Source organism: Microchirus variegatus, assembly GCF_963457635.1.
Source record: "Microchirus variegatus genome assembly, chromosome: 12".
NCBI lineage: Eukaryota > Metazoa > Chordata > Actinopteri > Pleuronectiformes > Soleidae > Microchirus > Microchirus variegatus.
In genome coordinates, this window is record NC_139813.1 from 26,051,668 (window position 1) to 26,077,938 (window position 26,271).

Consider the following 26,271-nt stretch of genomic DNA (forward strand, 5'->3'; position numbering starts at 1 on the left):
AATCTAAATGAAGGATTTCAAAACAACAAAGTCACAAAATGAGACATTTGACCGTCATGACGGCAGCAGCAGCAATGATTAACTGCCGTGTGCTGTGATGCTAAAATCCCTGTTTTTCTCAATGGACTTTGGTGCGAGCGACACAAGCGTCAGTTTCACGTCGTAACAGGCAGTCGAGACGGTTTTTAGTACAGAACAGTGAACGCGTTCTTAAGATACCGTCGATTAAAGTCAACATGGGTTCTGGCAACAATGGCTAAAAATAATAATAATACTACTTTTTAATGCTAAACAATACTTTACGTACATTTGATGATTTTATCCAACGCCATTGCTTGAATCGTTCAAGTGTTTCAGTGAAAAATGCCTGAGAAAAACAAAAGCTATATAAACACTAGTAATTCTGACTAAGAGCTTTTTTTAAGATGCGCGTGAATAAAATCGGAGAAGAAATTGTACGTTAAAAACTTTGTAGCAGCAACGCAAACACGCAACGTTTACCGGAGATTTGTTCCCGACTTAAACCCCCTAAAAATGTTAAATATTGTCGTCTTTTCATGACAAAATCTGTTCCTGTGAGTGAGGATTAAGAGATTTGGAAAGACGGTAAACGGTCGTCGCGTCGTTTTGGTCCAACAGTCGAAGACGCCATGAAAAAAAAAAAAATTCCTACTGGAACGTGACGCGTTTACAAAAGTGTCACGTGACTCATCACTGGTTAAAAATTCAAGCTTAAAATGAGGACTGAGGACCCAGACTGGAGACGAGAAGCCGTTTGCTTGTGAAACAGAAAACGAGGGCTTCTGCTCAGCGTGAGCGGCGGCTCCTCGCTGTAGAACACCACATGACATCACTTCAGTGTTCTAATGCTTCAAGTGCTCGCGTGAAACAAACCCCGCCCTCCTCCTCGTCCGTGATTGGCCGTCACGTCAGAAGTCCATCCCCTCGTCACTTTCACACCAGTCTGACGGAGCGTCGGTGCCAAAGTAACGGTCTCCAAAGTTACCTGTGGAGGAGGAAACAATATATAGAGAATATTCTCAGCTTATATTTAAGATATTTAAGTCACAATATTTAAGTTACGATATTTAAGTTACGACATTAACCAGATATTCAAGTCACAGCATTATCACGATATCCAAGTCAAGATACAATATTATCACGATATTTAAGTTACGATATTATCGCGATATTTAAGTCACAATATTTAAGTTACGATATCACGATATTTAAGTCACAATATTATTACGATATTCAAGTCACAATATTATCACGATATCACAATATTTAGGTCACAATATCATCACGATATTTAAGTTACGATATTATCACGATATTTAAGTCACAATATTATCACAATATTTAAGTCACAATATCACGATATTTAAGTCAAGATACAATATTATCACTATATTTAAGTTATGATATCACGATATTTAAGTCACGATATCACGTTATTTAAGTCACGATATCACGATATTTAAGTCACGATATTTAAGTCACAATATTATCACAATATTTAAGTCACAATATCACAATATTTAAGTCAAGATACAATATTATCACTATATTTAAGTTATGATATCACGATATTTAAGTCACGACATCACGATATTTAAGTCACGATATTATCACATATTTAAGTTACGATATTATCACGATACTTAAGTTACGATATTATCACAATATTTAAGTCACAATATTTAAGTTACGATATTATCACGATACTTAAGTTACGATATTATCACGATATTTAAGTCACAATATTATCACGATATTTAAATGACGATACGATATCATCACAATATTGTAGTCATGATATTGCAAGAATAATAAGCATTTGTGAAATATATAAGCATACATACTGCGATATACTCACAACAGCTCTAGTGAGAGTGAGCACATGGCACCATCTAGTGGACTAAAACGGCAGTGGATTTTTTATTTTATTTCATTTTATTAATGCAAATTCTTAAAAAATATCACCACACAAAATATCGTGATATTTCACTGTATCGCTTACCAACAACATACTGTATTTGTGCTCTAATTTGACATTTAGTGGTTTGAAAGTTTGTGCTCAGAGAAGAAGAAGAAGAAAAAGTCTCACCGATGCCTGGAATGATGTGGAACTGCTCGTTGACCTCTTTGTCCACGGCCGTGGTGATGATGCGGACTTTGGGGAAGGCGTAGGCCACAGAGTGCACGCCCATCTCAGCCATCAGCAGCGACAGCAGGAAGATCTTGTCCTCGGGGACGTCGTGGTCCTTCAGCGAGGAGAGAGAAAACAAACAAACACAGAAGATGTTGGTTAACCATATAAATATGTGACTTCTGTACGTTCAGGATGAGTTTGACTCACCAGCAGAACTCTGACGGCCATGAGAGCGGCCGCTCCCGTGGACACGGTGCTGTCCATCAGGATGACGTAGTCCTCGCTGATGTCTTTGGGCAAACGGAGGTAGTGAAGCTGCACCAAGGACACGAGGAAACACAGCAATCCATTATTAATCAACTCCTTAAAAACTGTTTTGATCATCTGTGAATTAATCTGCTTCAAGAATCTAAAATAAAACAAAATGGGAAAAAAAAGGAGATTAAATGGAACGCGTGCGACTGTCGAGACGTGAAGTTCCAGAGTTAACTTCATTTTGACTGAACTTTAAATGTCACTGAGCTCAATGTCGTCGCACTGATGAAAACAAAGTTTGCAGGAAACCATTTCACTTCTTTTCTCACTGCTTTGACGTTTTTATTCTACGATAATAACACGAGACAGTGATTCTGGAGTTAATATACAACAAGACAATCACAGAACTAGGTCTGAAACAATCAATTAAACAATTAAACTTTGATAATCTGTTCATTTCTGATTTTTCAGCTTCTTAAATGTGAACATGATCAAATAAAATTAGCTATGGCACGACATTAAAAACAATAACAATACAATCTCGATCTCAGTCGAAATGAAGGTAAACTTATAAAGGTCCAGTGTGTAAGAATTAGTGACATCTAGTGGTGAGACTGCAGAGTGTAACAAACTTCAGGGGAACTACGGTGGCCTTGACAGACCACAACCCACGATCTGGCTGGTTTGTCCTTATATTTATCGCAATATTTAAGTCACGGTATTATCGCGATATTTAAGTGACAATACGATTTTATCATGATACAATATTATCGCGATATTTAAGTCACAATACGATATTTTCACGATATCATATTATCACAATACGATATTATGGCCATATTTAATTCACAATACGATATTATCACAATATCTAAGTCACGATAAAATACTATCACAATACGATATTGCGATATTTAAGTCACAATACGATGTTGTGATATTTAAGTCAGAATACGTTATCACAATACGATATTATCCCCATATTTAATTCACAATATGATATTATCACAAGATCACAATATTTAAGTTACAATACAATATCATGATATTTAAGTCACAATACGGTATTATCACGATATTTAAGTCACGATAAAATACTATCACGATACGATTTTATCCCAATATTTAAGTCACAATACGATATTATCACAATATTTAAATCATGATACGATATATCACAATATTTAAGTTACAATATGATATCATGATATTTCAGTCACGATACGATATTATCGCCAAATTTAAGTCACAATATGATATTATCGCGATATTTAAGTCACAATACAATATTATCACAGTATTTAAGTTACAATACGACATTATCGCAATATTTATGTCACGATACAATATTATCACGATATTTATGTCACGATACAATATGATCACGATATCACGGCGTTAAAGAGTGGGTTCTGACCTCAGGTTCTCCAGTATCGTGGTTGGTCTGGATCAGGATCTTTCCCAGTCTGATATCTTTGCACACGGCTCTCAGAGCCTGTTCCATGGTCTCTCCTGCTCTGAGGATGGACACACCAGTGATCTACACACACACACACACACACACACAATAATAATATACGATATATTATCATGATAATAACGTCACAATCAATATATATCACGATATTCTAGTATCACGATATACGATATAATCATGGTGTTTACATCACGATATGATATACTGCAATATTTAAGTCACAATACGATATATATTATGATATTTAAGTCCCAATGCGATATATATTATGATATTTAAGTCACGGTACGATATAATCGCGATGTTTATGGCACGATCTATCACAATATTTAAGTCACAATACAATATATATCACAATATTTAAGTCACAATGCGATATAATCACGATGTTTACGGCATAATACGATATATATCACAATATTTAAGTCACAATACAATATAATCTCGGTATTTAAGTCATGAGACGATACCTATCGCAACATTTAAGTCACAATACGATATAATCACGACATTTAAAGTAACGACAGGACGACAAGTCTCTTTTTCAAGCAGCCGTCGTCTTGTTGTTTTATTAAGTTTACAATAATTTATGTATCCTCTATAATGTACATTATAGTATTCAATCCTATTCAAACCTATGATTTTTATTTATTTACAAAAACAGACTCACTTGTTGACCTCCCAGCCTCTTGCCGTCATAGACTCCGCCCTGCGGCGTCTCCACAGACACGGGCTGTAAGTAAATAAAGTGCAGACTGATGAGAACAGGCTCACAGTGGGTGATCCACACGTTTACAGCAACATAGAATAGGTCAGAATCATCATCATCAGCATCATCTTCATCATCATCATCATCATCATCATCATCATCATCATCATCATCATCATCTTCACACAAACACAAAGAGAGGAAGACTCACCTTGAGAGGAAGGAAGGACAGAGCATGTTCTATCAAAAGCCTCATTAATCTCTTGGAGTAGAAGATGAACTCGTCGCGGTTTGTCTCCTTGTTCCTAAACACACACACACACACACACACACACGCACACACACTATGGTAAGAAGCAGCTTAAGCTAACGCTAATATTTTCAGACAAACACTGCAAAGACATTTCACCGTCGAGGTCAGAGAGTCGACTTTACAAAGATCGCTCTGAATTACGCTAAATAAACAAGCGAAAACAAACAAAATGGCCACTTCAACAAAGAAGCTAACTCTGCGTCTGTTAGACTACATTCACAACTAAATTATTTGTTTATCGGATCCATAAAATGTCTGAAAACACTGATCGGTGTTTCCAGGGCTGCAACGATTATTAACCGATCAGTAAATTAGTCATTTGACAATCGATTATTCAGTTTTTATAGTTTTCTCTTATTCTTAAAACAAGCTTTCTGATTTTTCTTTCATTAAAACTGAAAGATTTTGGTTTATGGACAAAACAAGACTCCATTTATCCAGAAAACAAACCGCTAAGTGTTTCCCAAACCTCAAAATTACGTCTTATTTGGTCCAAAAACCAAAAAATATTCAATTTATTTTTGTTATGTGAGGCAAAGAAGGCAGAAAATATTCACATTTAAGGAAAACTCACACATGTGGAATAAAAGTATTAAAATAGTTGACGATTAATTCAAAGAATCGAATAATATCGCGCACTTGTTTGCTGTTCAACATCTAAAGACTAGGAAATATTCACATTTAAGAAGCTGAAAAGTCAGAGTTTGTTGACATTATTTGTAAAAATCTGCACCAAAACATTCAAACTGATTAATCAGCATAAAAACAAAAATGAGAGGGAAAAAAACACTTTTGACGGCAATTTCTCTTCTCAGTCTTCTTCCTGGGTGTGGTCTAGGCTCCGCCCCCATGGCCCCGCCCCCTCCCTCTTCCTACCAACACCAATCAAGTGTCAGAGATTATGTAATCTGGCATTCCTTATGCTGTGGGAACCTAAATCTTGTCTTGGTGAAAGTGAAAGTGTGTGTGTGTGTGTGTGTGTGTGTGCGTGTGTGTGTGTACCTGATGATTGTGTGCATGCCGCGCACCTGCGGCGTGCTCCCCATGACGCTGAGGGTTGTGGGTAATGGTTGACCCTGATGAGCCGAGGCCAGAGCTGATCTGTGACATCAGAGAGACGGAGAATACAAGTCAATACAAATAAATACAAGTACATAAAAGTCTATCAATCCAAAAAAAGTACTTCTACCATGTATACTATACAATACTACTATAATATACTTCATTATATCCACTTTTGGACATGAAAACTTGCACTTTTATTCATTCAACTGAAAAGTTGCTGCTGATGTTGTTCTCCGTGAGGCCTTAGACCGACACAGTAATTAAATCTGCCTTATTTTGTTATTTATATAAACTCTAAAGTCTCTCATAAGACCTTAATTAATGTGTAATTAACCTCCAGAAGCTGGTGTTATCAAAGCAGGACAAGGAAAAACATCCCACAGAGAAAAGCAGTAATTCATTACACTGACTTTTTGTCTTTTTTTTTTAAATGTAAATAATATACTTTTTTCCCCACTCATCATTTAATTGAACTTATTATTTTACATTAAATGAGGATTCAGCAGCTGGAAACTGTGGACATCCATATAAATAAATAATAATAATAATAATAATGATCTATAAATGTTAGATATTATTGTTTACCACATGCTGAGTTTCTACTTTAACAGAAACATGTCGTTTATTTGCTTTAACGCTCAAAAAAAACACCAGAGCAAAGACAACATGGAGGCTCACATGTCCCAGCGCAGCTTCCTCTGAAGAAGGTGACAGAGTTTTCATTTGGTGAAATTAAACAAAAAAGGATTAAAAGTGGAAGAAGAAGAAGGAGGAGGAGGAAGAGGAGAAAGAGGAGAGAGAAGATAAACAAACCAAAACAAATAAAGAAAAGAGAGATCAGAGCGTTAGAGCAGCTTCACTTGATCAAAAACACTCAACAGATTATTATTTAGTTTGTTTTAGACGACGAGGGTTCGTTGACTCGACGACGTTGCGATAGGTTATGGAAAATACTTCACACGGCCTCATGATGGCGCTCTTGTCAAAGCTCCGCCCTCAAATAAACGCTGGAAATAGTGAATTTTGACAGCATTTCTTTCAACTTTCTGAGCTGAAAGTTAGTTTACAACAACAAAAAAAAAAACATCGAAGTGCAATTTTTTTTAAAAATAAAATTACGATTTTTTGTTTGCGATATCATTTTCCAAATTTAGCTTTAGTTACATATATACACCGTTTTATAGATTCAAAACAAGACGGACAAACAAAAAAAGAGACGAGAAGATACAAAAAATTCCAAAATATTCAAGTTCCAAACATCGCAAAAGATGAGAACTTCTAAAAAAGTAAAAAAAATATTAAATTTCCAAATATCGCAAAAACGAGAACTTACAAAAAATTCAAAAATATTAAAATTCAAAAAAATCGCAAAAGACATGAACTTAGCATAAAAAGGTTCCAAACATTGCAAAAAACAAGAAGTTACAAAAAAATTCTAAAATATTAACGTTCTGAACATCGCAAAAGATCAGAACTTCCAAATAATGAAAAAATATTAAAATTCCAAAAGACGAGAATTTAGCTTTTTTTTTTTTAAGTTCCAAACGTCGCAAAAAACGAGAAGTTACAATAAAATTCAAAAATATTAACGTTTCTCACATCGCAAAAGACGACAAGTTACAAAAAAAATCTAAAATATCCAAATTCCTACCAACGCAAAGACGTGAAATTAAACAATTAAAAATATTAAAGTTTCAAACATCGCAAAAAACGTAGAACATTCAAAAATGTACACATTTAACTGAAGCTGTTTGAAAACGTGATTGCGATTGTTAATCATAAACTTAGCAACATTACGTTGTTTTTTTTTTTTTAACAATTTTTTTTGGAGGAGGGTGGTAACATAATTAAAGTTAAAATTTAGTCTCTGGCTTGTTTTAGAAGAAAAGATGAAAAGCTTCATGTTTGGACGTGAACAAACAAGTAAAGAAACACAAAAACAAGACGGATTTGTTTGTTTTTGTTTGAATATAAAGAAAAAGGAAATAATGGAGTAAAGAAAGAAGAGAGGAGACGACAGAGGGAGGAGGTGAAGAGATATATAATAATAATAAAGCGCTGACAGTCGTACCTGACAGTGATCTCACGCTGGAATGGTTTACACAGCATTCAGCCAGGCAAGAGAGGACACACGTGTGTGTGTGAGAAACACAAGAAAACATGAGATCAGCCAGAAAATGTCAATAAACAAACATTATAACGCCTGTTTTTGCATGATTTACTTCACATAAAAGTCATTTTAAATCAACATGAGTTTGGACAGGACAGATAATCTCGCTAAACGTGTGAATCAGTCAAAACAGAAGCACAGATTAAGAACAGCGTAACGTCCTCACCTTCTCCAGCTGACTGTGAACGTGCTGCACGATCAAATCCAACGCCACAAAGTTCTCTCCGCCTGCAAATGAAACAGGTGACGAAACACAGATTATTCTGACTTATTCAGTGCTCAGTGTGGAGTTTTCAGCTCAAAAACTACAGTCAATAACACAAATATAAACACAAACATCAGTGTCAGACCTCTGGGCACCACGATGTCGGCCACCTGCACCGTGGGCTCGATGTATTGCTCAAACGCCGGCTTCACAAACTTATTGTACTGTTTGATGATTCCGCTGATGTCACGGCCACGATGGGAAGTGTCCCTCTTCAGCCGCCGTATCAGCCGGATGTCCGAGTCCGTGTCCACAAACACCTTCATGTCCAGGAGCTGCACAGGCCAGAAGAGCAGAGATTAGAGAGTAAAAAGTAGATTAGAGAGTAAAGAGTTGAGATAAGAGAGTAAAGAGTAGAGAGTAGATTAGAGAGTAAAGGGTAGATTAGAGAGTAGAGTAGATAGTAGATTAGAGAGTTAAGAGTAGAGAGTAAAGAGTAGATTAGAGAGTAAAGAGTAGATTAGAGAGTAGATTAGAGAGTAAAGAATAGATTAGAGAGTAGAGAGTAGATTAGAGAGTAAAGAGTAGAGTAGAGAGAAAGAGTAGATTAGAGAGCAAAGAGTAGAGTAGAGAGAAATGGTAGATTAGAGAGTAGATAAGAGAGTAGATTAGAGAGTAAAGAGTAGATTAGAGAGCAGGAGAGTAGATTAGAGAGTAGAGAGTAGATTACAGAGTAGAGAGTAGATTAGAGAGTAGAGAGTAGATTAGAGAGTAGAGAGTAGATTATAGAGTAAAGAGTAGATTAGAGAGTAGAGAGTAAAGAGTAGATTAGAGAGTAGAGTAAAGAGTAGATTAGAGAGTAGAGAGTAGATTAGAGAGTAGAGAGTAGATTAGAGAGTAAAGAGTAGATTAGAGAGTAGAGAGTAGATTAGAGAGTAGAGAGTAGATTAGAGAGTAGAGAATAAAGAGTAGATTAGAGAGTAGAGAGTAGATTAGAGAGTGGATTTGAGAGTAAAGAGTAGATTAGAGAGTAGATTAGAGAGTAAAGAGTAGATTAGAGAGTAGATTAGAGAGTAAAGAGTAGATTAGAGAGTAGAGAGGAGATTAGAGAGTAGATTAGAGAGTAGAGAGTAAAGAGTAGATTAGAGAGTAGAGAGTAGATTAGAGAGTAGAGAATAGATTAGAGAGTAAAGAGTAGATTACAGAGTAGATTAGAGAGTAAAGAGTAGATTAGAGAGTAGATTAGAGAGTAAAGAGTAGATTAGAGAGTAGAGAGTAGATTAGAGAGTAGAGAGTAAAGAGTAGATTACAGAGTAGATTAGAAAGTATAGAGTAGATTAGAGAGTAAAGAAAAGGGGATTTCAGAGATTTCAGCTAGAATAATACTACACTCATTATAAAATCTGAAAAGGTCAGAATAAAAGTACAACACTAAAACTGTGATAGTTTAAAAAAAAACTGTAATAGACATCAAACGTGGATTTAAGGAAAAAAGTGTCAAGTCTGGTGATCTGTTTAAAGTTTAAATTTTCTACGTTAAAGTATGACGACACTGTGAGGCTCTAAAGTGGGCGGAGTCATGAACTCTCGGAAATCATCAATTAAGCAGCATCACAACAACAAAGAAGCAGAAGCTTCGCTCACAGAAGAACTATTGATGTGACATGAGACATGAAAAGGTGTGTGTGTGATTTAGAGGAGGTGTGTGTGTGTGTGTGTGTGTGTGTGTGTGCGTGTGTGTGTGTGCGTGATACAGGTATAACTCAGCGGAGCAACAAGCCAGCGGAGGCTGCGTGGGCTGTAAATCTGACGTTGTTGCAGCATCAGCACATCTGTCACAGCGAGGTGAACAAAAGAGTCCAGAGAGAGCGAAGCCGAGAGGCCGTGGATCATTTCAGAAGCTGCATCGCTCTGTTTGTGTGTCAGCGCGGGGGAAACGTAGCATCGCTAACACACAGGAAAACGGAAGATTTCTATTGTTTTTAACGCAAAAAATATCTGGAAAAACTGGCAAGAGTTTGCTTTTAGAGCTGAAACTGATCAATAAGTCATTTAAGTTTCCCAAACCATGAAAATAATGTCTCGTTTTTGTCCAAAAAAGGAAATGAAATCACTTTTAACTACATCTTAACTACACAACATCTCACCTGGATGTTGTTTTTCTTTACGGGGGCTAAAATTTTAATTAAAACGGATTAAATGTGTTTGTTTGTGGACAAAATAAGACATTTGAGAACATTTACGCTCTGTCTTATCTTATAAAAAGGCTAAATAATGATGTAAAATTAAAGAAAAATGACATTTCCTTCTTAGGTCTTCAGTCACTGAGCTAAAAACTAACATTTTAACCCTGAAATCCACTAATAATTCAAGTTTTAATGTTAATTTGTTCCCTGTGAGTGCACACATGAAGAAGGATTCGTAGATTTTGTCGTGTTTTACACAGCGTTTGTTGGCAGCGTCTCACCCCCCCCCCCCCCCCGTCTGTGAAACCACACACCCTTTGAAGCCACGCCCCCCCCCCTCGTCCGTAGACGTTAGCATTAGCATAAATCGGACCAGCGTCGTTAATTGACTTCACTTCACAGAACGGACACAGAGACGCGATTAATCACCGTGGACAAAGGCTGTGATCGGGATAATGAACCACACAGCTGTGTCTCAAGAGGGCGGGGCTGAGGCTGGAAGGGGGGGGGGGGGCTTATCTTCACGCTCCAGATCTCACACACACACACACACACACACACACACACTGAAACACACACAGCTCTCCTATTACAAAGGGTTTTTCTAAAGAGCAGCAGCAGAACACACTCTGAAAAAAAAACTCTGCAGAACTCATTTTCTGCTTCTGAATCTACATTAATGTGTATTTTTTAAAAGTAAAATCCAAGATTTTTTAGCTCATTATGAATTTATTTGGTTGATTGGCTCATTATTCTTTATTTACTGTATAGATATCGGAGTGTTTATACCAATTTTTAATGGTTTATTTACTTATTTACGGCTAAAACACAGCAACGTGTGCAAATGCGAGAATGTTTTTCCTCCATTTTGTCATTTTCAGTAAAATACAATATTGTTTTAGCTTCTTTTGAATTTAATTGGTTGATTGGCTTATTATTCACCTATTCTATGCAAAGCTGGACGAGTAAACTCTTATATTTTTTAAATATTCTATTTATTTATCTGGATGTTTTTTCCTCAGATGATATCAATATTTTCTGCTTCAGCCCAAATAAACACATTTTTCAGGGCATTAATGTGCACGAAAACTCGCCTAAATTTGTCCAAAATATATTTTTTAAATGCACTAAAAATGAGTGCAGATGATTTAAAACACATTAAAAAATGTTGTTTTTTTTTTGTTTTTTTTTTAAGAATTTAGTTTTTTCCTTCCATTTAAAAGTGAATGAATAAAGCCAGGTTAGTGCTTAAATACAATCATATGTTTACATGTGTGTTTATCTCTTATATCATTCTATATTTGATATTCATTTCAATAAATAAATAATAATTTAGTACAAGAGATATTTCACACTGGGGCATAAAAACGAGTCCTAATTACCGGTCGTATAAATACAGTAAATAAAGAGATATTTCATCACAGAGATAATTAAACTGATTATTCGATTTCATTTCCTCACTCACTGTGAGAATCAATTTGGTTTTTAATTAACTCCAACACAGCGAGCAAAGAACGAAGAGAGACGGAAAGAAATCATCATTACGTTTTTATAACAGCATCAAAATATTTGATTTATTTTGACGCTGAAAAAACAGACGAATTATGGGAACAACATTTTATTTTTCTTAATAATAGGCAGTGGCAGATTATTTTTATTATTATTTTCTAATTATTATTATTACTATTTTTACAAATTATGCATTTTTAGTTCACAGAAACTCAATAAAAGTCGCAAAGTCACGCAAACTTTAATCTTTTGTTCATTCTTTTAATTAATCAACGACCTTTTTCATGGTTTCATGTACGTTTTGTGTGAAAATACTGTATATAATTGCACTTAAGTACAGAAATTAAATGTATATGGGTTTCGTTTGCCCCCTATATATTTTACCAATCTGATCAAATATAACTTTTATTAACAATTAACACTTTATTTTATTAAAAAAGTTAAATATATGGGTAAAATATAACAGTGCAGAGTAGATTAGAGAGTAAAGAGTAGATTAGAGAGTAAAGAGTAGATTAGAGAGTAATAAGAGTAGATAAAGTAGATTAGAGAGTAAAGAGTAGATTAGAGAGTAGTAAAGAGTATAGAGTAAAGAGTAGATTAGAGAGTAGTAAAGAGTATAGAGTAAAGAGTAGATTAGAGAGTAAAGATTAGAGAGTAAAGAGTATATTCGAGAGTAAAGAGTAGATTAGAGAGTAAAGAGTAGATTAGAGAGTAAAGAGTATATTAGAGAGTAAAGAGTAGATTAGAGAGTAAAGAGTAGATTAGAGAGTAAAGAGTATATTAGAGAGTAAAGAGTAGATTAGAGAGTAAAGAGTAGATTAGAGAGTAAAGAGTAGATTAGAGAGTAAAGAGTAGATTAGAGAGTAGATTAGAGAGTAAAGAGTATATAAGAGAGTAAAGAGTAGATTAGAGAGTAAAGAGTAGATTAGAGAGTAAATAGTATATTAGAGAGTAAAGAGTAGATTAGAGAGTAAAGAGTATATCAGAGAGTAAAGAGTAGATTAGAGAGTAAAGAGTATATCAGAGAGTAAAGAGTAGATTAGAGAGTAAAGAGTAGATTAGAGAGTAAAGAGTATAGAGTAAAGAGTAGATTAGAGAGTAAAGAGTATAGAGTAAAGAGTAGATTAGAGAGTAAAGAGTAGATTAGAGAGTAAAGAGTATAGAGTAAAGAGTAGATTAGAGAGTAAAGAGTATAGAGTAAAGAGTAGATTAGAGAGTAAAGAGTATAGAGTAAAGAGTAGATTAGAGAGTAAAGAGTAAAGAGTAGATTAGAGAGTAGAGAGTATATTAGAGAGTAAAGAGTATAGAGTAAAGAGTAGATTAGAGAGTAGTAAAGAGTAGATTAGAGAGTAGATTAGAGAGTAAAGAGTATATCAGAGAGTAAAGAGTAGATTAGAGAGTAAAGAGTATATCAGAGAGTAAAGAGTAGATTAGAGAGTAAAGAGTAGATTAGAGAGTAAAGAGTATAGAGTAAAGAGTAGATTAGAGAGTAAAGAGTATAGAGTAAAGAGTAGATTAGAGAGTAAAGAGTAGATTAGAGAGTAAAGAGTATAGAGTAAAGAGTAGATTAGAGAGTAAAGAGTATAGAGTAAAGAGTAGATTAGAGAGTAAAGAGTATAGAGTAAAGAGTAGATTAGAGAGTAAAGAGTAAAGAGTAGATTAGAGAGTAGAGAGTATATTAGAGAGTAAAGAGTATAGAGTAAAGAGTAGATTAGAGAGTAGTAAAGAGTAGATTAGAGAGTAGATTAGAGAGTAAAGAGTAGATTAGAGAGTAAAGAGTATAGAGTAAAGAGTAGATTAGAGAGTAGATAAGAGAGTAAAGAGAAGATTAGAGAGTAGTAAAGAGTAGATTAGAGAGTAGATTAGAGAGTAAAGAGTAGATTAGAGAGTATAGAGTAAAGAGTAGATTAGAGAGTAGAGAGTAGTAAAGAGCAGATTAGAGAGTAGATTAGATTAGAGTAGAGAGTAGATTAGATTAGAGAGTAGAGAGTAGATTAGAGAGTAGATTAGATTAGAGAGTAGACTTGAGAGAAACAGTATGTCAGTCAAAACAGGAAAAGGTGACATATGGAAAAACGTAATAACCGAGATTAACGCGACAAAGAGGGAAAGAGAGGATTAGATTATTCTTACCTTGAGAAGCTCTTTGTTAGCGAAGGCCAGGATTCCCTCAAAAATGACCACGTTGGCGCCGTAAACCGTTTTCTGTCAGAGAATTAAATCGACACAGCAAAAATATGAATATATATAATAATAATATAATACTTTTTTTCCTGTTTCCATAGTAAAATCGCCATTAAAACGTACAATTTGTCCATAGAAACATGGAAGTACAAAACAGTGGCCCTTGCCTAATAATCTCATAAAAAGGCTAGCTGTTAATAAAACCTAATTAAATGTAATTTCAAAGTCATATTTACGAGCGTTACACTCAATCTCTGGACCTGTAAGTGCTGTTATATCTAATCTGGACCAGTTTCTTTAAAGAGAAACAGATAATTCAGCGTTAATCTGATGAACCTCGGCGTGAACTCGCCGCGTCGCTATCAAATCGTCCGCGCGAGACATTAGCGACGACCTCCATCAAAGACGGACGGCGGCCGAGCGAGTTTGTCACAATCCCATTAGCTTTGCTGTGACCGGAGTCAATGGCCTGGATTATACTGGATTATTGATCTGAGAGGAAGAGAGAGAGAGAGAGGCTGTTTGTGTAAAAGACGTAAAATGACTCCTGCAGAAGCAGAAGAGCGCTAATCGATTTCTTCATTTCCCTCAGCGGTGATTTAGTGCAGCGCTAACGTGTTCACCTGATACAGAGAGGTGACGTCCAGTTTAATCACAGAAGAAGAAGAACACGGGATCATTGTTTGTCCATATATCTGGATATAAACACAGAGTAAACTAAGGCTGCAGATTTAGACTCATTTGGTTTGTTCACACTGGTGCAACACAATCTTTCACACGTCAACACCTTTGGAATTTCATCGTCTTGGCCAAGTGTTGTGGAAATTCTCTACTGCTTTTCTTTAAAAAGGAAAAGATCAATCTTCAACATAGGAGTTGATCCTAGCTAGAGAAAGAGCCAGAGCATCGTTAGCTCTCCACATTTATACCTGAGCAAACTCCTCTTTCACATTCCTCCAATAGACAAAGTGTCTGCCTTTCCAGGCGATGTTTTCACACCTCTTTGCAGATGTTGTAGGAAGGTGCACGTTCAGGCTGGACATGCTAATTACACAATATACAAAATGTCCTGGTATTCTGTGTTGGAAATAACGGATGTTCTCAAATGTCTCATTTTGTCCAGAAACTAAAAATGACTCTGCATAATCTGAGAAGTTGAAAAATCATAAAACTAGTTTTGATTATCTTGAAAAAACAAACACTGAAACCAATTAACTAATTATGAAAAGAGTTAATTTAATAGGATTCGATTAATAATCTATCAAGTAATTGTTTAAGTTCGAGTGCGTAGGTTGTTATATAACAGGTTTACTCTATATATCAAGGACAAAAACTAGCTACGATTTCTGTAAACGGCGCTAAAGTAGCTAACGCAGCTAACTGGTAAACATGTAAATGTAAACATGACATCATACACGTCTTTTTCCAGTCAGTCGTCATGCGCTAACGTTGACGCCGTTAAACCGCAGTTAACGAGTTTAAGTGTCCAGCACTAATAATATCACGGACGGTACGATGTTTCTGTGCTAATCGCTACTGTATATCACGAGATAATCCTTTAGCGAGACGTCGCAATATCTGTAAAAAAAAGGTGCAAGATAGATGTGCTAAAGGAGCTAACGCAGCTAACAGAGCTAATTGGTAAACGGTGCCTGGACTCCGCCGCCACGGGCACGCAAACATGACATCATACACGTCTTTTTCCAGTCAGTCGTCATAAAACGCAGCATGCGTTAACGTTGACGCCGTTAACCGCAGTTAGCGAGTTGAAGTGCCTAGCACTAATAATATCACGGTACGACGTTTCTGTGCTAACCGCTACCGTATATCGCGAGACAATCCTTTAGCGAGACGTCGCGATATCTGTAAAAAAAAAAAAAAGGTGCAGGATAGACGCGCTAAAGGAGCTAACGCAGCTAACGCAGCTAACTGGTAAACGGTGCCTGGACTCCGGCGCCGCGGCACGTAAACATGACGTCACGCGGTCAGTCGTCATGGAAACTGGTCGTGCGTTAGCGTTGACGACGTTAAAGCGCCCAGCGTTGGATATTATTGGTATCGTGGAGCATGTATCATGATCTGTGATTCCTAGAGCGCAAAAACACAGTAAGAAGTAAGTAAGTCTTGATCCCTGTATAGAGCCAGCTGTGTTGACCCTTGCGGCCCTCGGGAACCACAGGTTTAATTACATTCACAGCAGAACAAAAAAAAAAGAAGGATTTTCCGAGTCGTCGTGATTGTGCGATTTCCCGCACGACGCCTTTGCCTCTCAGCCGTGAAATTACACCTCAAAGAGGAAAATAGAGACGAGGTGTCGGAACAGTCCACAGATCGATTCTTCACACAAAAAGCTTCTCAGCGTCAGTTTGCGCGCTCGGAAAACTCAATCCTGAGCAAATTAGCCGGCGTTTCAATTAGCATGGGCACAAATGACACATGATACAAATCCGCTCCCCTGGAGGGTTGTGGAGTGATCAAGTTACAGTCATAGTGGTTTAATCCAGTGGGATGAAACAGTGATGAGGATTGAGTGAAGTGAAAGTGAAGATTATGTTCTTTAACCACATGGAAATAGATGATCATCGTCAATATATTAACGGGTTTTATCATCATTAATTAAAGAGTTCAACCACTTTACAGGCGGAAATGGACACAGTGTAGAGTTTAAACGTGTTTTTATCGCACTGAAGTGTGTAAAGACTTTGTTTATTCACATTAAAGCACATTATTGATTATTTTGTAAAATACGGCCGATAAAGGACAAAAGGCTGAGCTGGAGAAAAAAGCCTGGAACACGGACTCTGGACTCTTTATCAAGATCTACTGTAAACCTGCAGCTTCAACATACAGCATTGGCACTTCTTTATTACCTCAGTTATCCTTATTAATACTAATGATCCATGTCAGTGTTGTACGCAGAAGATTATTTACCCCCAATAAAGTAACGATCGGTTAGCGCACAGTTGTTGGACTCAAACTCACCCACTCTTTGCGTCTGCAGTGCGACGTGAAGTCGTACACGGGCACTTTGATGCTCTTCCCCTTCTTCAGTTTGCGCAGGACGGTGACGAGCAGCTCAAAGTCAAAGGCGTCGGGGTGATCGAAGTTGTACTCGTTCTTGGCCGCCAGCTCCTGCTGCTCTTTATTCAACACCTGCAAACACAAACACACAACAACTGAGCTGACTTTCTTCTAAAAAACAAAAAGTATCTCGGAACGACTTGAAATTTACCATCATAATAGTCAACATCGCCCTGAACAAGCATCAGTTGAAAATATTTGCAAATCTCTTAAGGAATAATTTTAATGAATTTTTGAAATTCAGAAAATCAACCATTCGCCCTGATGCACTTTGACAGTGAGCTGATTTAGTCTCAAAAAAAAAAAAGTATCTCGGAATGACTCGAAATTTACCATCATAATAGTCGGCATCGCCCTGAACAAGGATCAGTTGAAAATATTTGCAAAACTCTTAAGGAATAATTTTAATGAATTTTTGAAATTCAGGAAATGATCCATTTTCCCTGATGCACTTTGACAGTGAGCTGACTTTCTTCTCAAAAACAAAAAGTATCTCGGAATGACTTGAAATTTACCATCATAATAGTCGGCATCACCCTGAACAAGGATCCGTTGAAAATATTTGCAAATCTCTTAACGGATAATTTTAATGAATTTTTGAAATTCAGGAAATGATCCATTTGCCCTGATGCACTTTGACAATGAGCTGACTTTAGTCTCAAAAACAAAAAGTATCTCGGAATGACATGAAATTTACCATCATAATAGTCAACATCGCCCTGAACAAGGATCAGTTGAAAATATTTGCAAATCTCTTAAGGAAATTTTTTTATGAATTTTTGAAATTCAGGAAATCATCCATTTGCCCTGATGCACTTTGACAGTGAGCTGACTTTCTTCTCAAAAACAAAAAGTATCTCGGAAAGACTTGAAATTTACCATCATAATAGTCGACATCGCCCTGAACAAGGATCTGTTGAAAATATTTGCAAATCTCTTAAGGAATTTTTTTTATGAATTTTTGAAATTCAGGAAATGATCCATTTGCCCTGATGCACTTTGACAGTGAGCTGACTTTAGTCTTTAAAAAAAAAAGTATCTCGGAATGACTTGAAATTTACCATCATAATAGTCGGCATCACCCTGAACAAGGATCTGTTGAAAATATTTGCAAATCTCTTGAGGAAATTTTTTTTATTAATTTTTTTAAATTCAGGAAATGATCCATTCGCCCTGATGCACTTTGACAGTGAGCTGACTTTAGTCTCAAAAACAAAAAGTATCTCGGAATGACTTGAAATTTACCATCATAATAGTCGGCATCGCCCTGAACAAGGATCCGTTGAAAATGTTTGCAAACCTCTTAAGGAATAATTTTAATGAATTTTTGAAATTCAGGAAATGCACAATATTATGGTTTCTTCCGTCCGTCTGACACTAAACAAAAATGTCTTCCTGTACGACGCGAGGTCGCAGACACAGAGAGAGACTTTCTGCGGAAAAACCACCACCACCACCCAAAACTACTTTAAACTAAACGTTGTCGTACACATGCTAGGCCTGCACACGACGCCGTGCTACGCCATGCTAGAGCACACACGCATTAACCGACGCTGCGTGAACTCATTCGACGGCGGTTTGAACAGAACTTTGCAATTTGTTCGTGTTGTTTAAAAGTTCGGGTCGACATTTGACCTCGAGCGACTCAACCTTCGAATCCTCGTGAAAACCAGCGTTTGCGCCCTGATGTGATGGAGAGGGTTTTTTTTGGGGGGATGTCGTGTTCAGGAGAACGGAACAGACGGAGAGAGTCTGGCAGCAGCCGCAGAGGCATAAAAAAAAGATAAATAAATAAAATAAAAAAGAAATCAACAGACCAGGACGTAGAGGAACACAAACAGCTGCATTTATATATATATATTTAAATGACTCATTGATGACCTTGTAGAAGGAGTCCATGGAGAGCAGAACCACCCAGGGCACGTCCAGCGCTTCGATGATCTTGTTGGCGACCGTGGTTTTACCCGACGCACTTCCTCCACACAGACCTACAAACACACATTAAGTGTAATTTGTGAATACAAAAGCACCGTAATTACCCAGAGTTCAACAGGACACACACACACACACACACAGGACTTTCTGGTACACAAAAGTAACATGAATCTGTTTAAAGGAGCGATAAAAGCTCTGGGTTTTGGGATGAAAAGTAATCTACAGGGTAATTTCTTTCACCCTCTGGTTCCTTTGTTCCTTAAATTACTAATGTAGCTAAATGTAAACAAATATAACGTAAAATAAAGGTAACTCTGTACTCTGTACTTATTACTTATCCAATTTCACTCGTCACATGATGCGTATAAAATGATACACACCGATCTAGTGGCGGTGACTTCACTTTGCGGGTAACACAATCGCCATGCATTGTGGGAAATGTAGTTTATGGTCAACGCACGCCTTTAAGCAGCATAGACCTATTTTAACACAGATTTTTAAGACCAATCAATCACTCGCGGGCCACATAAAGTGACGTGGCGGGCCACTTCTGGCCCCCGGGCCTCGAGTTTAACACATGTGCTTTACTATATTTTATGAAATATGTTGAAATAAGTGTTTTTTTTTTACAACAAAAATCAAGAGTTTGACAATTATAAAAATGGTTCTGAAGCAAAAACAAATCAAAAACATCTCTGGTTCAACTTCAAGGTAAAGTTTACAATTCATTTATGGACATAACATTATTTTAATCATAATTTGGATGAGGAAAACAATATAAGTCACTGCATTTTATCGAAAATATAAAATATTTTAATCTCCTTATATTACAACCTTAAGTATGTATTAACCTATAATTAATAAACTACTGAATTCATTGTCAACTATTTTGATAATCTGCTCAATTAAAACATATATTTATTTCCTGGTTTCTTTTTGCTCCATTTGCCAGAGAAATCCTCATAATAATAATAATAATTTGGGGGTTTGTGGACCAAAGCAGACATAATTTAAGGGATTGGGAACATTCGACAGGAAACAAATTAAGATTAATTAGGAAAATAATATGAGCCATAACCAAACATATCTTAAAAAAGTGAGTTTAGTGGATTATTAAGGTCATATTATAGGGTTTATAGACGGTTATGGACAGTTTTTTGGGGCGGATACAGACACAGAGAGTCGTAATAAGATAAATGTGAGAGCGTTTCTTTACCTCACACGACCTCCTGAGTGAAGGAGCATCACCACAGGCCTTCAGGACAACAATACTGGGAAGAGGGCCAGATGTGTGTGTGTGTGTGTGTGTGTGAACAGAAATAGCCTACGGAGTCACTTCTGCCGTATAAACAACTCCCGCTGAAGTGTTTGTGGAATGGCTTTTTTTTCGCCCAGATAAGAGCGGTGGAGGTCAGAAGTGCTGAGTGTGAGACAGAGAAAAGAGAAAAGACTGCAGTGCTGATGGTTTCTCTGTACGATCACAGCTTCAGACGCCACAGACGTAGAATTCACGGAGCGAACAGAAGGATTCTGCACAGACGATTAAAGCTCAGCAGTAAAAGTGTGCGAGTCTGTGAGCTGGAACAGGATATAGTCATTATTATTATCATTCAAGTAAAAATCAAGATAATCGGGATTTATTTCGATTTAACGGCTGTTGAATTGTCAAAAAAGTAGTAGTGATTGGCAATGTCGCTACTTCACGTCTCCACAAGGTGGCGCTGAAGAAAGGTGAGTTTACAGCAGGATAAAAGGTGGACAAAGATAAGATACGTTAAGATACGTAGACTTTATGACCTTTGTTCACAGACCGCTCCAGTTCCACTGTAGGCGCGCTAACTGCGCTAAACGAGCTAATGCAGCTAACGGAGCTAACTGGTAAACGGTGCCTGGACTCCGGTGCCGTGGCACGTAAACACGGCGTCACGCGCGTCTTTTTTCGGTCAGCCGTCGTGCGTTAAGCTAGTGCCCAGCACTAGAATAAATAAAGAAATCCTGCGCTTTTAACTTTTACGTTAACGTTTTTGTTTTCTTCAGTTACGGATATCGCGACGTATCGCTAAAGGGCTGTCTCGCGATATACTGATCATCACAGAATCGTCGTATCGTGTTAATAATAGTGCTGGTCATGTGTTTCCATGACGACCGAGCAGAATAAAACGCGCGTGACGCCATGTTTACGCGACTCCCGATTGTTAAAACGAGTCTCTAAAGTAACGCTAAATATACGCAGTACACAGGTACGCTGGTTATTTGTAGCGCTGCTCTTTTCCGTTTAATAAAACAGACTGCTCCAGTTTGACTGTAGGCACTGGGCTAACTGTGCTAAAGAAGCTAACGAAGCTAACAGGTAAACGGTGCCTGGATCCTGGTACTGTGGCACTTAAACATAACGTCACGCACGTCTTTTTCCAGTCAGTCGTCGTGCGTCATCGTTGACGCCGCTATCGCCGCTAACCACCGCTAACGTGCCCAGCACTACAAAAAGGATACATTTCACTTACGATATCTGGTATTCAACCATTTAGGGATCACGGCACTGAGAAGCTGACGTCACAAACGTCCTGAGGTTCTACCGTAATGACAAGTATAAGGGCGCAATTAAACCACGAGACGGAGAAACTCGTCATCAGATTAACCGATATAATGTGATAATAATTGGTAGTCGTAGCCACACACTGGACCTTTACAGGGTTCACACTCTTTCTAAGGAGTTTTTCATCTGCTTCCGAAAGACATCAAACTCACGGACAACGACGTTTATGTCGTGGAACGAAAAACAAGCAATTCTTAATTTTTAAAGTCACGAGTTTTGTCTCTGGGCACCGAGTCCGAGTACTAGAAAAGTGGTCACATCATTTTCCAGGAAACCCTGCTTTAAGAGGAAGTCAAAATCTGACATGATTGTCTGGTAATATATGAGATTATCTAGATTCTGGAACAATGTATTACGCAAATTATCTTCTCATCTGTTGGAGGTCTCTGGCCCTTTAAATCCCGCAGCCACGTCGACACACACACACACACACACACACACACACACACACACACACACACACACACACAGCAGAGTGTGTAACTGTAACCAGTCGACAAGTAACAGATTGTCCACTAAAGATAACGTCCTCCTCTCTCTGTCCACGTGGAAGTCCGTTAATGTCCCTGTGAGGTGTGTGTGACCACGGAACACTGCCTCACACACACACACGCACGCACACACACACACACTCACACACACACACAGTGTGTCACACTTCACCGAGCTGCTGCTGCTGCCTCGTGAGGCAGATATTTTACTGTGCTGATCAGCACGACGGCCGCCGATCAGCAAAAGTGAACCATGAATCCATAGAAAAACAGCTTTTTGATCAAATGTGTGAATCAAAGTCATTTAATGACAAAATAATGTAAGATTTTCTTTCTTTCATGACATTTTAAGTCAAGCATAATGACTTAAAATGGTTCTGGGTGTGGTGGCGATATGTAAAATAAACTGTGCAGCTTCAATAGTATAAAATTATATTGTTTAAAGTCCATGAATCTGCTGTAAACTGTGTTGACAGGAAGTCGTCACTCAATAAACAGGGGTTTCTGGGCAAGAACGTATGTACGCTAGGTTAGACAGGGTTCCAACATCAAATTCAAGGACTTTCCAGGACCAATTTTCCTCAAATTCAAGGACTAGACTGTGCAGAGACGGCTTAAGATCTGGATCTTGGTCAAAGTCAGCCTTTGGTGAGACGGAGATCCATGGAATCTCACGTCAACAGAGGAGACAGTGGACAGTGTCCACACCTGCTAGTAAGGTGGCGTGGTAGCTTACAGGGGAGACATTTAGCTAAAATATCAACGTAGCTTCTTTCTCGCACAAAAATTCAAGCACTTTCAATGACCCCATGTCTATTTAGGGCTATTCAAGGGCCAGAATTCAGGTGTCTACTGGAATAACCTGCGTGTTTTTCCAGGACAGCGTAAAACAAAACCGCGACCGCGCTTCTCTCACCGATGACGAAGGCCTCTTTGAAGGTGGTGCCGGTGACGTTGTACCAGGGCGGCCGTCCCGCCGTGTAGATGGTTCGCTTGTTGGTCCTCAGCAGCGGCGGCTCCGTCTTGGACTGGCTCGTGGTGCGTTTCCGCGGCGACAGCGACGGCGTCAGGGGGCAGCGGGCGGCCACGTGGCGCTGGAGGCCGTCCAGGGAGTCGTCGCCGCTGCCGCTGACGGGGAAAAAGACGACGGGGGTCACAAGGTCAGAGGTCACAAAAAACCGCTAAAATTGTGACTTTCAATTGTGGAAATCAGATGAAGGATTTAATCATGATTTAGAGCTTTTTATTGAATTATTGTCCTTTTTTTTTACTTCCTCCAAACCATTGATAGCATTTTTACTTCAAAATAGTGAATAAATATCACATTCACTTATTTACAGACCTGTTTTTTTTGCTTTTATATTCATGAACCATCAGAGATGCCGTGTTAGCTCATATCTGACGCCCTCCTGCTGCTGCTGCTGCTCCTCAGGCATTTTAGTAAATCTAAAAATATCTGCAAGTGCCTTAAAATCTTAAAAATGAGCCCATTTTTACAGCCAAAGAAGCAGAAAAATCTGCATTTTTTTGACCATTTAAAGCCCGTTTTTGTCGCCTTTAAGGACTTGCAGATACTTCTTTGTCCTGCAGAGAGATTAGAGAGAGAGACGATGGACTTTAACGTCTCGCTCTGACTCTGACGTCTCTCTGCAGTGAAACACTGTGGGTGTGGTCGAGGGGGAGGAAGGTGGAACTTTCCAAGCCTCCCCAGGAAAATCACACCCGTCGCCGTGGGATTACAGCGCAGCAGCGACGCAGAGCGGGCGTCCGTTCACATGAGTAAGGCTGTCATCATTTGGCAAATGATTCTTCCACGAGACAAACGATTTCAGTAGAGATTAAGCCATGTGCACACTTTTAAATGTACAAATACACATCATAATCCCAGATTAAGCTACATACAAATTTTTAAATGTACAAATACACATCATAATCCCAGATTAAGCTACATGCAAATTTTTAAATGTACAAATACACATCATAATCCCAGATTAAGCTATATACAAACTTTTAAATGTACAAAGACACATCATAATCCCAGATTACGATATAATATGAATATATTTTTTTGGTATAAATTACAAATATTTGTATAAAATGACAAAAACCAAGCATTTTAGAGCTTTAATATGTTTATATGAATAAATAATATAAAGACTTATTATATTGCTCCATCTGCTGAACAAACTGTTCTATATGTTGTGGATAAATACTCACTATTTTCAACATTTGAAACTTAATCCAAAACTTTTAAAAACTCTTTTTAAACCTTAGAATTCAAGCATTTTTACAAACGCTGTAGTTTTTGCTGAAGAATATTGTATAAATATCAAAATACAAAAGGAAATAGACAAAAAGCTGATGTATGTTTATGTCAACAGGACAAATAAAGACATTATATATATATATAATCCCATCATTTCCTCTCACAACTGAAATTTTAACAAATATCCTCACTTTACCTGATTCAATTGTTTTATTTAGTTCAACTCTACTTCTGTCATTTCCCTTTACTTGGAACAAACGTCACTGTAATCTCTAAGAACACACACACACACAGATAGAGTATAATCTGATGCAGACAGATTATGACATTTGTACACGTCCAACTGACGCCACGCTGTTGTTTTAGTTGATGATAGTTATGCCGAATTTACCAGGCTACACTGAAAGACTGTTGACTCAATTGCTGTCGAATACAACTATAACACCCACATATTAATGCTATTTTAAACAATGCTTCTTTTCAGCATGACATTGGCGGATGCAGCGTATAAATATTTGTACACGTCCCACTTTAAACTACAACTGCGTGCAGTTTTAGTCGATGTTAGCTACGCCGAATTTACTCAGACAGGCTGGAACGTTGTCCGTAAAATTTCCATAAACTACAAACACTTCCTTACAATAGAAATCGCGTAAATAGCTATTTTTGTCAAAGGAGAACGGTTTTAGCATCACATCCTGGACAGATCCTGTGTACGTGTATGTGTGCGTGAAGCTAGCTGTAACACAGCATAGCATGACATTGCAGGCTAAATATCTGATATTTATACACGTTATGGTTTTGTGACAATAAATATATTTTATTGTTGTGAATCGAGTCTTTTGTCTCTTTTGTTTCGCCGCACACAACCACGCCGACCACGCAAAATACCTGCTGGCTAGTTAGCGCAAGCTACCTAGCTTTAGCCCCCCCTTTTATTTTTTAATACCTCCGCAGAGCTGCGAGTGTTTCACGTATCGTGATCATCCATCACTTATGGTTATCTGAGTACCTGTCGGACCGTGACATGGACCTGTCCGCCTCCACCCCCTCATCTGCGGGCTGCTCTTCGGCTTTGCTGTCGCTGGTGCTCGCTCGCTCCATGTCGGCTCTTGAGCAGCAGCAGCAGCAGCAGCGGCGGCGGCGGCGCGGAAAACAAACACTGGCCTGCGTCATGACGTCAGCGAACGTGGGCTGATGCTGCATTTATGGTAATCGGGAAAAAGGATCGTCGGTCAGTAATCGAATAAAACGAGTAAAAAGGAAAGCTGCTGAAGGCGTAAATTCACGTTTGTCCCACGGTACCTGAACGTACCATTGCCGCCGCATTCATCAATGGTAAACGTGTTTCAGATGTTACAACATTAAACGGTTTAATCTCACGTAAAAACACAACAAAATATGGTATTTTTAATCTATAATTATATATTTTTTAATGAATATAGTCCGAATAAGCAACACGTGAATTTAGGTGTATTAACATGACCAGACTTCGTGTTTAAACAGCGAATTTGAATCATAATTGAACAGTTTATTGAGATAAAGTGAATTTATGTCTATTTTAAAGCCTAATTTGACGCAATTCAACATTGGTGTATATGTGTGTGTGTGTGTGTGTTATCTTCTTTAAGACATAAATATACATATAAAGACCGCATTTATTTGAGTGTA

At 37.7% G+C, this 26,271-nt stretch overlaps 1 protein-coding gene across 1 annotated transcript; it reads right to left on the minus strand.

Moving 5' to 3' along the window:
• Nucleotides 1–877: 877 nt before the first annotated feature.
• On the minus strand, nucleotides 878–25,629 carry LOC310934932 (uridine-cytidine kinase-like 1; the record flags this gene model as incomplete). Its single annotated transcript, XM_083898737.1, has 15 exons — nucleotides 878–1,006; nucleotides 2,111–2,267; nucleotides 2,363–2,470; nucleotides 3,828–3,950; nucleotides 4,558–4,620; nucleotides 4,808–4,901; nucleotides 5,912–6,010; nucleotides 6,653–6,672; nucleotides 8,311–8,372; nucleotides 8,495–8,684; nucleotides 14,181–14,252; nucleotides 17,214–17,384; nucleotides 19,194–19,300; nucleotides 23,251–23,462; nucleotides 25,613–25,629. 15 exons carry the CDS (start codon nucleotides 25,627–25,629, stop codon nucleotides 930–932), a joined length of 1,572 nt encoding a protein of 523 aa, XP_083754863.1. The 3' UTR covers nucleotides 878–929.
• Between the last annotated feature and the right edge of the window lie 642 nt (nucleotides 25,630–26,271).